The following is an 18,548-nucleotide window of genomic DNA, read 5'->3' on the forward strand; positions in this document are numbered from 1 at the left end:
TGTATCTGCTGGGAAAGGACTGCTGCTAACCCGACATCTGAGGCATCTGTCTGGAGTATAAACTCTTTCTTGAAGTCCCGGGCAACCAGGACCGGTTGCCTACACAGAGCCAGTTTCATCTTTTGAAAGGATGTCTCCGCCTCTGCAGTCCACTTGGCCTTGGCTGATTTTGTCCCTTTAAGGAGGTCAGTCAGGGGTGCGGCCTTCATGGCGAAGTTTGGGATGAACTTCCTGTAGTATCCCACGATTCCCAGGAAGGCTCTGACTTGCTTTTTTGACACCGGTCTCAGCCAATTTTGGATTGCTTCTACTTTAGTATTTTGGGGTTTTATCTCGACTCTACCCACTACATATCCGAAGTACTTGGCTTCTTATTTCCCCATGCCACATTTCTTTGAGTTTATTGAAAACCTCACCTTCCTCAGAGCATCAAACACAGCCTGGATCTTTTCCAGATGACTCTCCCAGTCTGGACTGAAGATAATAATATTGTCCAGGTATGTTGTGGCATATTTCTTATGGGATGCAATGATGCAATCCATAGCTCTCTGGAATTTTGCAGGGGCCCCCTGCAGTCCAAACGGCATCAGAACATCCTGGAAGCATCCGTCCAGCGTAGAAAACGCAATCTTCTCTTTGGCTACCTGTGCCATGGGGATCTGCCAATATCCCTTCGTCAGATCCAAGGTGGTTATGTGCCTTTCTGGCCCAAGCCTCTTGATCAGCTCGACGACGCTTGGCATTGGATATGCATCAAATATGGAAACCTCATTCAACTTCCGATAGTCGTTGCAGAATCTCCACTCACCATTGGGATTTGGGACCAAGACGATAAGGCTCGACCAACTGCTGTTGAATTCTTCAATGACACTGAGCTTCAGCATACAAGCTACCTCTTTGGATATCAACTCTCTTCGGGCCTCAGGTATCAGATAGGGCTTCAAGTTCATCCGCACATGTGGCTTTGTCAGAACCTTGTGTTCTATGACCCTTGTGCAGCCCGACAATTCCGAGAACAGATCCCTGTTCTTCTGCATCAACTCCCGACACTGCTGTTTCTTGGCCTTCGTTAGCGTTTCTGCTATTGCGACTCCTCCAACGTCACCTTTTAGCTTGCCCAGAAAGCATGGAGCTTCCACAGCCTCTCTGTCTTGCCTCGGCTTGATGAGGTTGATGTGGTATATCTGGTACGTCTTACGTCGTCCCCGTTGATGAACCTTGTAGTTCACTTCACCCACTTTTTCCACCATCTTATATGGCCCTTGCCACTTGGCCAAGAACTTACTTTCCACCGTAGGAATTAGCATGAGGACTCCGGTCTCCCAGATTGAATTGCCTCACTCTGGCTGACCGGTTGTAGACTCTGGCATAAGCTTCTATTGCCTGGAGGAGACGTTCTTTTACGATGGGCATCACATTCACAATCCTCTCCTGCATCAGAGCAACGTGCTCGATAACGCTCCTGTGGGGTGTGAATTTGGTTTCCCAGATTTCCTTTGTGACATCCAGAAGATCCCGCGAATATCGGCCATACAGAAGTTCGAATGGCGAGAACCCTGTAGAGGCCTGTCCCTTTCTATGCCCTTCCTCAGTATACTCTTCAGTGTCTTGTTAAACCTTTTGACTAGGCTATCTGTCTGAGGATGGTATACTGAAGTCCTCAGTTGGGATATTTGGAGGGCTTTGCATAACTCCCTCATCACCTTACTCATAGAGGGAATTTCCTGGTCGGTGAGCATCTCCCTTTGGTAAGCCTGTTGGGGAAAAACGTGGACCAACTCACGGGATATATTCTTTGCGGAGGAGTTTCTCAGTGGAATCACTTCAGGATACCATGTGGCATAGTCCAGGATAACCAATATAAATTGAAGACCATGAGCAGATTCAACCAGGGGACTGACCAAGTCCATAGCAATTCTCTTGAACGGCACTTCAATAATGAGCAATGGCACGAGGGGACTTCAAAAGTGAGAGGTGGGGGCGGTTAACTGGCACGTAGTGCAACACCTGCAATACTTAAATATTTCCCGGTGACATCCAGGCCAATAGAACCTTTGTAAAAGATAATGCCTTACCAACACCAGATGCAGCAAGTCTCCATGATAAAGGCGGGGCCAGCACATGTGCAAAATACTGATGCAGACAGCCACTCACTAATCTACCAATTCATGGAGGAGGTGGCTATGTAGTATTATACTTGCACACCGATGGAGTCTGCATAGGGCTCCAGTCACATAGATATGTGCGATGCACAGTTTCTGGCTTGCAGCTTGTTGATGACACCCATACTATTAGATCAGGCGGGCTGCCCAGCACTATATACGTGCACCCCCACAAGACAGAAGCCCAATTCACCCAGCCAACACTAAAGAGGCCTGGCCGCATCCTGCAAAAAAATGTGCAAAAAAGATGAAAAATAGTGTAGAAGATAAATGCACCACATGAGGTATTGGTCGATATTTTGGCCAAAATACACAAGCTCGCAACCCAAACGTCAAGGGTCCTCAGACTTGCGAATCCTAACACTAAACATTAAAAAAGGTGAACATTGGACATAATTTAAAAAAACATCATAGTAAGGCTGTATTCCCACCATCCTTTTTTTAAGTGTTTCCGCAGCGGCAATTCCTCTGCAGAAACGCTTAAAAAACGCTTGATAGACGGTCTGCCATTTTCCCCAATGATAATCCCATGTGCTGTGCACATGCTGAGGAAATTTCCGCTGCGGATTATCATTGCGGAAAAATCCGCAGCACTACCAATTATTTTGCGTTAGCGCGGTGTTTTCGCCGCCATTGACTTGCATTGGAACGCATGGAATCCGCATCATTGCATCTGCAGATGCGGAATCCATGCGTTTCAATGTGTGGATGGTACCCGGGTTTGGAGAAGAGGAGACTCTTCTCCGGACCCGGGTACCATAGAACCTGTAAAAAAAAGAATAAAATAAAAAATATACATTATACTTACCTTCTGATGGCCCCCAGTGTCCTTAGCGATGCGTCTCAGCTTGCCGGCAGCTCGCAATGGTCTGAAAAGGACCTGCCATGATGTCAATTAATCATGTGACGGGTCATGCCACCTCTGACGTCGGCAGGTCCTTTAGTCTACCGCGAGCTGCCGGCAAGCCAGGACGCATCGGATAAAGACACCGGGGGCCATCAGAAGGTATGTAATTATTTTTTATTATTTACCATTCTTTCAGTCACCCTATATAAATCCATGCTGGTTGCATGGATTTATATAGTGTGACCAAGTTGTCAAGCACTTTCCAAGTGATGCTAAAATCGCTTGGAAAGCGCTTGACAACCCACATGCGGAAATGCATGTGAAGAACGCTTCACTTCCGTACAATCCGCATGCATTTTTTTCTGCCAGGGAGATGCAGAAATGCTCAGGAAAAAATCCGGAGCATTTCTGCATCGTGGGCACATAGCCTAAAAGATAATGCCTTACCAACACCAGGTCAGATTGCCAATGCACTGCAGGATGCAGCAAGCCTCAATGATAAAGGCGGGGCCAGCACATGTGCCAAATACTGATGCAGACAGCCACTCGCTAACCTACCATTTCATGGAGGGAGTGGCTCTGTAGTATTATACATGCACATCGATGGAGTCTGCATAGGGCGCCAGTCACACAGATATGTGTGATGCACATTGTCTGGCTTGCAGCCTATTGATGGTGAATTTATCTTGTACACTATTTTTCATCTTTTTTGCACTGTGCTTCACACACATATGTGTGACTGGCACCCGTCCTATGCAGGCTCCATCGGTGTGCATGTATAATACTACACAGCCACCCCCTCCATGAATTTGGTAGGTTAGTGAGTGGCTGTCTGCTTCAGTATTTTGCACATGTGCTGGCCCTGCCTTTATCATGCAGGCTTGCTGCATCCTGCAGTGCATTGGCAATCTGACCTGGTGTTGGTAAGGTATTAACTTTTACTGTGATGTTTTTTGAAATTATGTCCAATGTTCACCAATAGAACCTTTGCACGATCCGTTCCTACGTTGTTTCCACTTCCAGATATCCCCCCAAGACATGTGAATGGGCCATGTCCAACACCTTCCGTCTAAAGGGGCCCGGCACTATTAACTGCTCCACACTCTCCTCTCTCACTTTCTTGACCCGGTACAGCAACTCCTTACTCATCATAAAATGGGGAAACCTTGTGTCAGCCCCGACTCCTGTGCAACCCCATTTATAATAGTGACATTATTAAAGGCTTCCTTCAGAATTAGGTCCCTATGTCGGGCAGACCCAAAATTCTCGCTGGTCACCCCTAACTCTGGAATTGCAGACTCAGGGAGCACTACCTCCTCATCCCCCACAAGGACACCAAAAGGAAAAATGTCTGACTCTGGGGCTGTGGTGATACCTCATTCGGGTTAATTTTTTTCTTATCTGATCTGAGCCAGCGAACCCAGAACCCTTCCCCCACAGATCCCAAAGCAAGCAAAAGTCCCAGCCTATAATAATAGGGTGCAACAAGTCCTGAATGACGCCGACCTCGTGGGACTCTGTACCGTGGGCCATTTCAATGTCCACTCTGGCCCGTAGGGTAGTCTTTAGCATCACCATGAATGCACTGAACGCCGACTTTTTTCCCCGGGATAATTTGGAGAGGAAGGGTGGCCCTCATAAGGGTCACCAGGCTCCCGGAGTCTAGCAGTGCCGTTACCTCCCATCTGTTCACCTTCACGTAGCATGCTTGTAGCCCCTCGGTGGGTGGACAGTTCACACTGCAGTCGGATAAGCATAATATGAACAACGTTGTCCTATGCTGCAGTCCATCGGCTCAAGGGTCAGGGGACAAGGGGCGGCTATATGGCCTGGGCCTTGGCACCTCCAACAAACCACATCACCTGTATGGACCTTGGGCACCACCTCCCTCGTCCATTTGGACCTTGGAAGTCCCACCACCTTTTGGGCCTCCACCCCCTGTTGGGGACACCAGTATGTAGTGGGCTGCCTTCCCAAGGAACCTTCAACTCCCTGGTATCTCTCGATCAGTCCGACCAGTTCATCCGCATACCAGGGATCACCCTGGCAACGCAAGGCTGTATGGGCCTCGGCAGGGAGTGCACAATCCGATCCATCAACACCCACTCTACCATCTGCGCAGGCATTGAGGACTCTGGCTGCAGCCACTTCTGGACCGGGTGCAGCAGGTCAAACATTTGGGACGGAGATGGTTTGTTCCAGTGATACGAACCCGCTGTGCCCTGATAGTCATTGTCAACCCCAAGCGTGCGAGAATTTCACTTTTTAGCTTGCCATACTCTTCGGCATCCTACAAAGCTAAATCATAGTACGCCTTTTGGGCGTACTATGCAAAGCTAAATAGGGCGTCCTGCAAAGCTAAACCATAGTACGCCTACTACGCTTACTTCTGGGGCTCTCCAAGTAAAGTATGGCGATAGTACCTCTGCCCACTGCTCTTGTGGAAATTTCTCCCTCTCGGTGACCCTTTGAAACACCGTCAGGAAAGTCTCAACGTCATCCCCTGGGGTCATTTTCTGCAAAGCTCGTCATGCCGCCTTCCGGACATGGGAGTCATCAGTCGGACCTGGAGTTGGAGTGCTCGTCCTGTCCTGGATGGAGGTTGCCAGAAGCTGCATCTGCTGACATTGTTCCTGCTAGTGCTGCTGGATCTGCTGTAACTACAGCCTGTTGGTCTCCTGTTGATGCTGCTGCGACTGGACCAGGTGTTTCAGCAGGTCCTCCATTTTGTCTGGCGATGATTGCTGGCTTGTGACAGACTTCACCCAGGGCATGCAGTCCATCCTGTAGCAGTCATACGTCTCTGCTGGGAACGCTGCCCGCAAGTCTAACACTAATTGTGGAGGTTTTACTCACTTGGGTGTGACAGGAGGAAAACAGGAGGCATGTTCCTTTAAAAGTTCATGTGGGTTTATTGCTTCATAAACCCAGAAGCCAAACAGAAAAGAAAATAGCCTTTAGATCAGGCAAACAAAGTAAATGTCCTTAGCAGGTCTCTGCTCAGCCAGGCCTGTGTGGCACACAAGCTGGGGTAGCGTCCAGTGTCCTGGCTTGGTCTGAAGACAAACATACACAGGAGGCCTTCTCCCTCCAAACACACAGACCATGTGCCAAACAACAGCCTCCATTTTATACGCTGTTAACCACACCCAGAGGTGAGGTATGTGGGTAGCTGGACCCGCCCATTCCCTCCTAGCTACCCGTAATACGGCTCACAGGTGCACCAAACGATCCTCTTAGTGCTTATGTGCCCTAGAGAAACACTCCGGGTTACATCACAGAGACCAGCCATCTCTGTGACACATACCTCCCATCAACTACGCGACCATTAGCCACCTTACAGTACCTTGATACATATCTGGTTTTATGATTACCCCACACTGATGAAAGGGAATCTATCACCCCCTGGGACTTATCTGACCTCTAATATTGGCATACAGGTGATATAAATGTGAATCTATACATACCTGAATGCCTCATATTAGAGGTCTGTTTGCTGAGAAATGGCTTTTTATTCAGTGAAGATTCTGATGCTTGCTGGCCGTGGGGTAGTCGGTGGAATGGATTCCCTTTAATAAATACTCACTTAGCCCCATTCTTCGTGCAGATACTAATAAATACAGGACCTATGAGATTTTTACCATATGATAGTTAGGGGTGTATCATCCATAGCAGCAGCCCACAGGGCCACTATGGTGCCCGTGAAAAAAACACAGAATTTGAGCTTGGTTTAAGTTGGTATCCATGCAGCACATAAATGCATGTTTACTATGGTCATAAATCAGAAAAAAACCTATAAGAAGAAAAATGATCATAAGCCCTGCTGTAAATAAATAAAAACCAAAAGTGCATTTAAATAAAATAGGGTTCCTAGTAACACTGTTTTTGATCAAAAATAGCATGAAAGCTATCCCACCATGGCAAGATGAACCCATTCAGGATAGTCCTACTCTGCTTAATATTAAAAACCTTACCATGTATCAAAGCCTCAAACTTCTGTGTGTGAATCAGACATGAGATCTAACGTGATAGAAGATTACAGTCCGGGGAAGACGGGAAACATTCATATAGACGACCGGTGGAGATGTAGTCAGTGACGGACTCTGGCTAAATATGTTTCTAGAGCCGTAGTAGAAGATGAAGTAGTTATTTCTCATGTCACATGTAATGAATATCTCCTGCAGTATTGCTAATACCGATTCCAGTGTCGGTAAATGAGATGAGAATTAGCTTTATGGAAGATGAGTCTATGAGAAACGTATTCAGCTGCAGACTCCAAGGAAGAAACTGCTTGTTGTCTGTGGCCTAAAATATATAGGTTTTATTACTAGATGTAAAGAAGAAAACTAAATACTGTAAAATAATAAATCTCCTCATATGTTTCCCCTTATTATCTCCAGTAATTGTATTATTACACAGGATTTTTATGATGTTATATAGGCTCATCATCTTCTCATTCAGGTCCCTACAATATCAGATCCTCTCAGTGAAGATCTTCTATTTAAGAGAATTTCCTTATGGACCCATCAAAGATAGATATGGATAGAGAGAAGATGGCGGAGAGGATATTACACCTCACCCTAGAGATCCTCTTACGGCTTACTGGAGAGGTGAGAGATTCTGATGACGTCACATTACATCATTCTTATCTATGGGAATAACAAATGGACAGAACTGGAGAGGTGAGGACTCTGGAAATGTCTGTAGTGAGATTTATTAATGTATCTCTCCATAACCAGGATTACACAGTAGTGAAGAAGACCTCTAGTGAGCGCTGTCAGGACCCTGTGTCTGAGGGATGGGGAAGACCCCTGAGCTCAATCACAGGGCCTCCATCTCACCCCCTGATACATGAGGACATCAATGACCAGAAGATCCTAGAACTCACCTACAAGATGATTGAGCTGCTGACTGGAGAGGTGACACTGCTGGGAATGCTGGGACATTATACAGTAACGCTATGAAGGGATCGGGGGGATGACTGTATCATTGTATGTGTCAGGTTCCTATAAGATGTCAGGATGTCGCTGTCTATTTCTCCATGGAGGAGTGGGAGTATTTAGAAGGACACAAAGATTTGTACAAAGACGTCATGATGGAGGTTCCTCAGCCCCTCACATCACCAGGTAATAGACAGGACTAAATACACACGGACTATAATTATCTATATGTAAAGAATGAATTCAGTTCCTTTATGTGTTTCCTCCAGATCTATCCAGTAAAAGGACAACACTAGAGAGATGTCCCCGTCCTCTTCTTCCACAGGACTGTAAACAAGAAGATCCCAATGTTCCTCAGGATCATCAGGTAGATGGAGAGAAGGTGTCATGAGATCTCCCCTATGATGTGTAGACGGCTGTGAAGGTCTTGTGCTCAGTCTTGTTTTATCCACCAGTATTATATGTTTTATACTTGTGCAATGAGAACGGTGGAGATGGCAGAATTAGAGCTGATCATAGATGTGACTTCTCCATCTGTCTGTGACTTTTACAATATTTGTTTCAGGGTGAAGATCTGACCCATATTAATACTACAGAGACATATGTGAGGGGTGATGAGCAGTGTAAAGAGGAGATTCCTACATATGACTACCCAGGTGAGTAGTGACCACTAAATGCAGAGAAGTCACAGATTCTTCTCAGTCACCGGCTGTGGCTGCTTTATCGGTGGTGTAGTCCGGCCGTATCACAATCGTGTGATCACCATTTTGCCTCTAGACCACAACATTCTCTTCCACCCAAAACTGTTCAAATGATTTTGGGCATTGAAACCCTTTTCCATAGAACTTACAACCTGGAGGATCCACTTACTCCCTGTGATTAGGAGACGCTGACCGTTACCTGCGCAGATCTGTAAACCACAAAGCCAGAAAATCACTTGAAAAAAATATTATGATAGGACTGTAAGAGAAAGCAGAGGGTAATGATGGTGTTGGCTTCCTAGATCCCTGATATCTTATTGGATGAATCCACCTTCTCTCCCTTCTGTGTTGCTGAATGTGCTCATATGGTCCCTACAAGACCAGGTCCAGTCTTTCTGGCCAAACTTCACTTTTATGATCGACAACATTAAATGTGCAGTGAGGGCCAAGTGTGAATTTCTGTACAATAACAACAGAGTTTCCCTTTATCCTGAGTTTTCAATTTCTTATAAAACCGACTAACTTCAAACAGGATTGTGATAAACTATGCAGAAAACATTACACCTGTGCCATGATATATCTCTAAGCTAAATTTAAGACTCCTCATCTGTGCAGTATTATAAAAAGTTCTCTTTGAACGTCTAATATTTCTTCTTGAAACTCATCTGACAGAAAATATTGTCCCTTACGATAGTTTAGATTCCCAAGAGCCACCAAGCTCCATTCTCTAATTACCCCAGAGAGGTTTCACCACTAGTTACTCACTACTTACTGATGGAGACTGTTGAGTTTGATCATTTCAGTAGATGTGTTATTGTCTATAGTCACACTTTTTGACTTCAGTAGTTAGTGCCCAAAATTCTCTGATTTAACCCCTTCCTGCAGACAGTTTTCTTTTCCTATCAGGGCCCATTTTCTAAATCTGACACTTTATATGGTGATAGCTTTGGAATTCTTCACAAAGGATAATAAGAAACAGATGGACCTTACAAATTATTTTCCACCTATTCTTGAATCTGACAATCCCCTATATACGGTTGTACACTACTGTCTGGGCACATGGCAGGTTAAGAAGGGAAGGAGCGCCATTTAGCTATTTGAATGCAGATTTTGCTGGGATAGTGTGCAGACACAATGTATTGGGGCCACTGTTCGTTGTCACCTGGCAGCTCAAAAAAGATGGCTACCACAAACAGGCTTGGCGCTATCTACTCCATTTTCCAGATCCCAGGGTTTGCCTTGCCCATCATCCTTTAACCACTCTACATGGATTTGGACTTAGACAGAGACCCCCTAAGATTGTGCCACAGTGTTACCTAATGTTCTGTGGTGTGAGATGGCAAGAAGAATAGTCAGATTGCCGGGTCAGAACATGGAGGTCAGAGAAAAGCCGTTAGCTGAGCACAGAGGACTGAACCAGAGGAGAACAAGGCTGTATCTGGCAGCTTCCAGCAATATGCTTCCAGCTTTAGTAGGGTGCGGTGCTTTCCAGTTGGCTGAAGCAGGGAGCAGATTACTCCAGCTGGACAGCACACACACCCATACTGCCAGACTGGATGGTACTACTGGTCCCAGGCACCCTAATCTTAGTGGCTGGACAGAGACTGCGCCGCCCACAGCTTCTGGTTCTGACGTCTCCTACATCACCAGCGCCACCTGCAGGATGAATAAGGCGGCTCCTGGTGAGAGAAGCAGATGTCGCAGGAGCAGATCCCAGAGGAGAATGGGACACCCCATTTGCAGAAGCCCTAATATAACAAAATGTCAGAAAACCAGAGCAGTAGAAATCCCCATAAAGTGACTCCATTTTGGAAATTATAACCCTCAGTGAAATAATCTATAGGAGTAGTGACTATTTTGACTCCACAGCACTTTCTGGAAATTAGCACGCAGTGGATGTTGGAGAGTGAAAATTGCAAATATAGAATTACATTACCCAACACATAGTGCCCAGATTGTGCTCCAGGAGACACACACCATCAATTAAGTGGGTTCTTCTCACTATAGTAATGCCAAATACATGGATGCTAAATGTGGTTTGGGCGCACTGCAAGGCTCAGAAGTGAGGGGGAGATCTGACTTTGGGAGAGTGGATATTGCTGGATTGGTTTATGGAAGCCATGTTGCTTTTCAAAAGCCTTTGAGCCACTAATAATGTGGAAACCTCTGGTTTTCCATTGACAGATGATGGACCTGAGTTGGGACTTGTTTTTTGTGAGATGAGTAGAAGTTTTTATTGATATTATTTTCACCTACATAACATTGTTTGGTGGCTTTTTATTCCATATTTGGGAAGCAGAATTAACAAACAGTTGGACACTACGATCCACTGGTTCATCCTATGAGGTTTTCTATTAGACTGAACTGTTATTGTCTTGATGAATAATGACGGCTAACATAGGGCAAAATCAAAAAAAAAAATCACAGAAAAAGATACAGCCTTACCAACACCAAATCATATAACAAATGCACTAGCAGGATGCCGCAGATCCCCATGATAAAGGTGGGGGGCAACGCAGGTGCAAAATACTGATGGAGCAACCACTTACAATCATACCAATTCATGGAGAGGGTGGTTGCCTAGTATTAAAGATACACACAGATGAAGCTTGCATAGGACGCCAGTCACACAGGTAGGCGTGATGCACAGTGTCTGGCTTAGCCTAATGATGCCCATACTATTAGATCAGGAGGGGTGCCCAGCACTATATAAGTGCACCCCACATGGACAGACACCCCAGAAACACTCAACCAACACTAAAATGCTAGTGCATTTGTTATCTGATTTGGTGTTGGTAAGGCTGATTTTTTTCTGTGATGTTTTCTTGGTAGATAATGATACTTTTACGGAGAGTTTAATTAGAAATATTCAACAATATAAATTTTAAGGATATGTTATTCATAAATAATAATTGGTTTTATTCTTGGCAGATGACTGTACCAGGAGATCAGAGGGACAGCTGACATCTTCAATTTTTAAATCAGATGATCTTGAGATCAAACAAGATACAATTGAAGTGAATGTCATTACTCCAGATATCCCATCATCCCTTCACAGCAAAGATCTGTCTTCTGATTCATTACCGACTACTAAGGAAAGTCAAAGTCACAAAATAAGCATTAAAAAACAAATTGCTTCTAAAGCAAAGAAGCCATTTTCATGTTCAGAATATGGAAATAGTTTTTCCCTCGAAAAGTCTTTTCTTAAACATCAAAAAATTCACACAGCAGAGAATAGATTTTTTTGTTTCAAGTGTGGGAAATGTTTTAATCAGAAATCAAATCTTGTTAATCACCAGAGAAGTCACACAGGAGAGAAGCCATTTTTCTGTTCGGAATGTGAAAAATGTTTTAGCCAGAAATCAGGTTTGGTTAAGCACAAGAGAACTCACACAGGGGAGAAGCCTTTTTTCTGTTCAGAATGTGGAAAATATTTTAGCTGGAAATCAGTTTTGGTTAAGCACAAGAGAATTCACACAGGGGAGAAACCTTTTTCCTGTTCAGAATGTGGGAAATGTTTTATCCAGAAATCAGATTTGGTTAAGCACAACAGAACTCACACAGGGGAAAAGCCTTTTTGCTGTTCAGAATGTGGAAAATGTTTTAGCTGGAAATCAGATTTGGTTAATCACCAGAGAACTCACACAGGGGAGAAGCCTTTTTCCTGTTCAGAATGTGGGAAATGTTTTGTGAAGAAATCCTCACTTCTTAGTCACCAGAGAACTCACACAGACGAGAAGCCATTTTCATGTTCTTAATGTGGGAAATGTTCTACACGGAAATCAACTCTTAACAAACTTCAGAGAAGTCACACAGGGGAGAAGCCTTTTACATTTTTAACCGAAAATTGTATCTTCATAAAGGGGTTGTCCACTACTAGGACAACTCCTTCTCATTCCTCATGTTTGGCCTTGTTAAAATAAAAACACTCATACTCACTTACTGTTCTGAGGTAGGGGAATTAAATATAAAATCAGGGGCGCTGGTAGGTAAGCTCAGTATATCTGCTGCACATGGTATGTGTCACTATAGACCACTATAGAAAATAAAACCAAAAATATATAAAACCACTGCGTTGATGTACTGAGAGGAGTAGGTAAGGATTACTGGGGGTAGTAATGGAAGAATATACAAATGTTGATTAATATTAATATTTTTATTTTGTGAACCAATAGTAAAAATGTTATGGATACATATTAGCATTAAAACAAGGGTTAAAAATAGAGCATTGGGTAGTTCCTCCAGGGATCCAGAGCTGTTTGGGACCTGTAGTGGGATAGATAAGGACTGTAATTACTGACCTGTATAAGTTGGTTGATTTTCTGTAGAACTACTGTGCATGTATTTACCTGGGATGGCAGGAGGATCTTATTGGAAGATGAGGAGGAGAATAGGAGCGGAATAATAGATCTTCTTATTAGATAAAATATTGAAGCGATTACTGTAATAAAAAGAATTTAATATTTAATCACCAGTTATATCTTACTATAGATACCTCTATAGTGATGGCTTACATAAAAGAGCGTAATCCTAGATATTAATTAGATACCCAGGGGTGTGTCTTCGGTTGATGAGTATATGCTTCTGTGGGGTTATGGAAGCTTAATTTGGGTTAAAAAAGCTGGTAGAGCCTGTGGTTTGGATCGATAAATAGAAATTAGGATTATAATTAAAATTATGAAGTATATGGGGCTCTTAATAAATGAACAGGGGTTTACCTGGTATAGTTCAGGTAAGCTGGTGGATGCATAGAAACCTGATCGGGGTATTTATTAGTTCTGTAGAGGTAGAGCAGCAACCTGTGTGGTAGGTGGTAATCCCCGTCAGATGAACCCTAAAACCAGAGGGAGTAGCTGTGGGTTGAGCTGCCAGCTGGTGGCTGGTGCAGGTAGCTAGTGAAAAAAAGGGTTATTTAATAAACATGAGTTCAAAAGCATGTATAATGGGAAGGGAATTAGGGGGTGAAGTATATAAGAGGAGAATCCTCTATGTGTCCTTAGGGTTCAAGGTTCAACACCCGTTGGTGATACAGTTCAGTTCCTTAATGTATAGCCAGGGCGTCTGATGGTCGTCTTGTGGTATCCAGTGGTTCTGGTCACTCAGTTGCGGAGAACGTACTTATCTTCCGCTGGTTTCTTGCTGGGTGAGAGGAGAGAGAACGAGATGCAGGAGAAGAGAGGTGTCGGGGTCCCGGCCGGAGACTCCGACACCACGATGCAGCGTGCAGCGAGCGCTTCCTGGAGGACGCGCTGAAAGAGCGAGGACCTTCGTGCAGGGCCTTGTGTGACGTCACGGGTAGCGATCACGTGCTACCAGCAGCAGAGAGGACCAAAAAGGCTTTTCCTACGCGTTTCGGATACGCGGTATCCTTAATCAGGGATAGCCTTTGGTCTCCTGGTCCTGTTTAAGTATCCTCTCAATCAGAGAGTAACGATTGGCAGGTGTAGTTAATCAAAGGCAAACAATTCTACACCGCAGTTGAGACCTCTTGGTTTCAAAGAGTCCATTTCATATATCCATTTCGTTTCATTTCTTGACATCTGATTGATGTAGTTCCCTTTTCTCCAGTCTTTCTGTGTAAGCTGTACACCTGTCACTTCACTTCCCGAAATTGAGCACTTACTGTTCTGGCGCCGTTCCATTGGTGTCACAACTTGCGTTTCCGTAAGGCTGTTACATCACACAAGATTGTTACATCACACAATCCTGCTGCCAATCAACGCCAACTTCAGACGTATTGTACATCAACAGGAAGGACATGGCCTGGACACAGCATCAAGAGAACGCACACACTGAGAGCACTCTCTTCAGACCGTGTTCCTGGGGGAATTATAAGCAATTTACAGCCTCAAACATGACTTTCGATATGGGAAAGAAAGAAGAGATCAGAGGTTCATCTGAGGTCCTCCACCTCTGTCAGCATGTCTGTTTATTATGGAAGGTCTTATCTTCCTGCTCTGGAGTTATTACTGCCTCACCTCAGCGTGGAAAAAGAAGCAGTCTTAACCCTCATGATGCCAGACAGCTCCCGCCTGTAAGTCCTGCACCAACTTCTCTCTTAATGTAGGCCTCAAGAAAACAGCTCCACAAATCTCCCTGTACTCTCACCAAAGCCCCCATACTGAGCAGTGCTTGCTTCACAGGGACATTTACCCCCCAGCCACAGGTTATTCTGATATGGGGAACAACATAACTGATTTGTATATCAGATTGTGTCTATCCCTACTAAAGAAGATATGGAGCAATATATTCAGAGGCTGGAGACCACATACAATACTGAAATACGTCCCCTCGCTTCTATCCGGTCACGGCTTACTGACAAGGTACAGAGATTAGAGGATAATGTCGTCCAAGTTAGAGGCCATCATAATGCTCAGAAACTAACACTGGATCTTCACAGCCAGTAAATAAACCATCTGTTTAATATGGTTGATGATGAAGAAAATCACAATAATAACTGGATAAGGGGTATACCTGAAAGCATCAATGCACAAGTGATTATGCCAACACTGCGATCATTATTCAATAATATCCTTGGTGATCCTATTGATAAGGAGCTGGAGATTGAAAAAGCGCACCGTACAATACTCAATCATGGCCCAGATCCTGAGTGTCCAAGGGACATTATCTGTCGCATACATTTTTTCAATGTAAAAGAGGCCATTGTGAGGAAAGCAGGGGAGTTGGGTCCTGGTGATTTCAATGGAAAACGCATATAATTGCTCACATACAGTACAGACGAAAAGTTTGGACACACCTTCTCATTTAACATTTTTTCTGTATTTTCATGACTATGAAAAATGTACATTCACACTTAAGGCATCAAAACTATGAATTAACACATGTGGAATTATATACTTAACAAAAAAGTGTGAAACAACTGAAAATATGTCTTATATTGTAGGTTCTTCAAAGTAACCACCTTTTGCTTTGATGACAGCTTTGCACACTCTTGGCATTCTCTTTATGAGCTTCAAGTGGTAGTCACTGGAAATGGTCTTCCAACAATCTTGAAGGAGTTCCCAGAGATGCTTAGCACTTGTTGGCCCTTTTGCCTTCACTCTGCGGTCCAGCTCACCCCAAACCATCTCAATTGGGTTGAGGTCTGGTGACTGTGGAGGCCAGGTCATCTGGCGTAGAACCCCATAACTCTCCTTCTTGGTCAAATAGCCCTTACACAGCATGGAGGTGTATTTGGGGTCATTGTCCTGTTGAAAAATAAATGATGGTCCAACTAAACGCAAACTGGATGAAATAGCATGCCACTGCAAGGTGCTGTGGTAGCCATGCTGGTTCAGTATGCCTTAAATTTTGAATAAATCCCCAACAGTGTCACCAGAAAAGCACCATCACACCTCCTCCTCCATGCTTCACGGTGGGAACCAGGCATGTAGAGTCCATCCGTTCACCTTTGCGAAAAATTGGGCAAACTTTGAAAGTGTCCCCAAGTGCAGTTGCAAAAACCATCAAGCGCTACAAAGAAACTGGCTCACGTGAGGACCGCCACAGGAAAGGAAGACCAAGAGTCACCTCTGCTTCTGAGGATAAGTTTATCCGAGTCACCAGCCTCAGAAATCGCAGGTTAACAGCAGCTCAGATTAGAGACCAGGTCAATGCCACACAGAGTTCTAGCAGCAGACACATCTCTTCAACAACTGTTAAGAGGAGACTTTGTGCAGCAGGCCTTCATGGTAAAATAGCTGCTAGGAAACCACTGCTAAGGACAGGCAACAAGCAGAAGAGACTTGTTTAGGCTAAAGAACATAAGGAATGGACATTAGACCAGTGGAAATCTGTGCTTTGGTCTGATGAGTCCAAATTTGAGATCTTTGGTTCCAACCACCGTGTCTTTGTGTGACGCAGAAAAGGTGAAAGGATGGACTCTACATGCCTGGTTCCCACCGTGAAGCATGGAGGAGGAGGTGTGATGGTGTGGGGGTGCTTTGCTGGTGACACTGTTGGGGATTTATTCAAAATTTAAGGCATACTGAACCAGCATGGCTACCACAGCATCTTGCAGCGGCATGCTATTACATCTGGTTTGCGTTTAGTTGGACCATCATTTATTTTTCAACAGGACAATGACCCCAAACACACCTCCAGGCTGTGTAAGGGCTATTTGACCAAGAAGGAGAGTGATGGGGTGCTACGCCAGATGACCTGGCCTCCACAGTCACCAGACCTGAACAGAATCGAGATGGTTTGGGGTGAGCTGGACCGCAGAGTGAAGGCAAAAGGGCCAACAAGTGCTAAGCATCTCTGGGAACGCCTTCAAGATTGTTGGAAGACCATTTCCGGTGACTACCTCTTGAAGCTCAAGAGAATGCCAAGAGTGTGCAAAGCAGTCATCAAAGCAAAAGGTGGCTACTTTGAAGAATCTCGAATATAAGACATATTTTCAGTTGTTTCACACTTGCTTGTTAAGTATATAATTCCATATGTGTTAATTCATAGTTTTGATGCCTTCAGTGTGAATGTACACTTTTCATAGTCATGAAAATACAGAAAAATCTTTAAATGAGAAGGTGTGTCCAAACTTTTGGTCTGTACTGTATCTCTCTGATTTAAGGGCATAAAAATTCAAATTTTGAAAATTGCAAAATTTTTGCCCAATTTCCATTTTTTTCACAAATAAACGCAAGTGATATTGAAGAAATTTTACCACAATCATGAAGTACAATATGTCACGAAAAAACTGTCTCAGAATCAGGGGGATCCGTTGAAGCGTTCCAGAGTAATTACCTCATAAAGTGACAGTGGTCAGAATTGTAAAAATTGGCCTGGTCATTAACGTGCAAACCACCTTGGGTTGTAAAGGGGTTAATTTTGTCTTGGATCCTTCTTTTTATGTGTCCCGGGGCTGGAGTCACCAATCTAAAACACAAACAAAAGCTTTGCTAATTGTGCTTTGGTCTCAACCAGTTGATGTATGGAAGATACTACATCCAGACGTAAAGGATTATACCTATTATTCTCCTTTACACAATATGCATAGCCATATAGTCCTTTTCTTAATTAGCTGTCACTTGCCTACATGGCAACCTACATCTCAGGTAGGAACTGCTGTATGGTCAGATCATGCTCCTGTATATTGTAACTAGCTATTGAACCCGTTCTATGCCTGGGTGGCGAGCATTTTTATTGGTATATGGTCTCCCATGCTGGTATATGCTGCCCCCCTCCTGGTATTTCTGCTGCCCCCATCCTGTCCCCACCATCCCATTCTGGTATGCATGGCACCCCTCATCCCCATCCTGATATCCATGGCACCCCTCATCCCCATCCTGGTATGCATGGCACCCCTCATTCTCAATCCTGGTATGCATGGCACCCCTCACCCCCAATCCTGGTATGCATGGCACCCCTCATCCCCAATCCTGGTATGCATGGCACCCCTCATCCCCATTCTTGGTATGCATGGCACCCCTCATCCCCAATCTTGGTATGCATGGCACCCCTCATCCCCAATCTTGGTATGCATGGCAGCTCTCATTCCAAATCTGGTATACATTGCACCCCTCATCCCAATCCTGGTATTATGGTACCCAATCCCTCATCCTGGTATGCATGGCACCACTAATCCCCCAATCCTTGTATGCATGGCACCCCATCCCTCATCCTGGTATGTATGGCACCCCTTATCCCCCAATCCTGGTATGTATGGCCTCATCCCCCAATCCTGGTATGCATAGCACCCCTCATTCCAAATCTGGTATACATTGCACCCCTCATCCCAATCCTGGTATGTATGTTACCCAATCCCTCATCCTGGTATGCATGGCACCACTCATCCCCCAATCCTGGTATGCATGGCACCCCATCCCTCATCCTGGTATGCATGGTGCCTCTCATTCCTATCCTGGTATGCATGGTACCCCTCATCCCTATTCTGGTATGT

The 18,548-nt window shown here is 44.6% G+C and overlaps 1 protein-coding gene across 1 annotated transcript in view; it reads left to right on the forward strand.

Annotated features, from left to right (window-relative positions):
- The window catches only part of LOC141201406 (uncharacterized), an 81,036-nt gene that overhangs the window by 8,401 nt on the left and 54,087 nt on the right, over positions 1 to 18,548 (forward strand). The window contains exons 2-6 of the mRNA XM_073663397.1: positions 7,471 to 7,619; positions 7,749 to 7,928; positions 8,012 to 8,135; positions 8,219 to 8,316; positions 8,515 to 8,605. Coding sequence (XP_073519498.1) covers positions 7,527 to 7,619; positions 7,749 to 7,928; positions 8,012 to 8,135; positions 8,219 to 8,316; positions 8,515 to 8,605 — 586 coding nt within the window. The 5' untranslated portion in view covers positions 7,471 to 7,526. The remainder of the gene's footprint in view (positions 1 to 7,470; positions 7,620 to 7,748; positions 7,929 to 8,011; positions 8,136 to 8,218; positions 8,317 to 8,514; positions 8,606 to 18,548) is intronic.

The sequence above is a fragment of the Phyllobates terribilis genome, unplaced genomic scaffold, assembly GCF_046119375.1.
Source record: "Phyllobates terribilis strain yellow unplaced genomic scaffold, ASM4611937v1 Scaffold_115__1_contigs__length_5345438, whole genome shotgun sequence".
NCBI lineage: Eukaryota > Metazoa > Chordata > Amphibia > Anura > Dendrobatidae > Phyllobates > Phyllobates terribilis.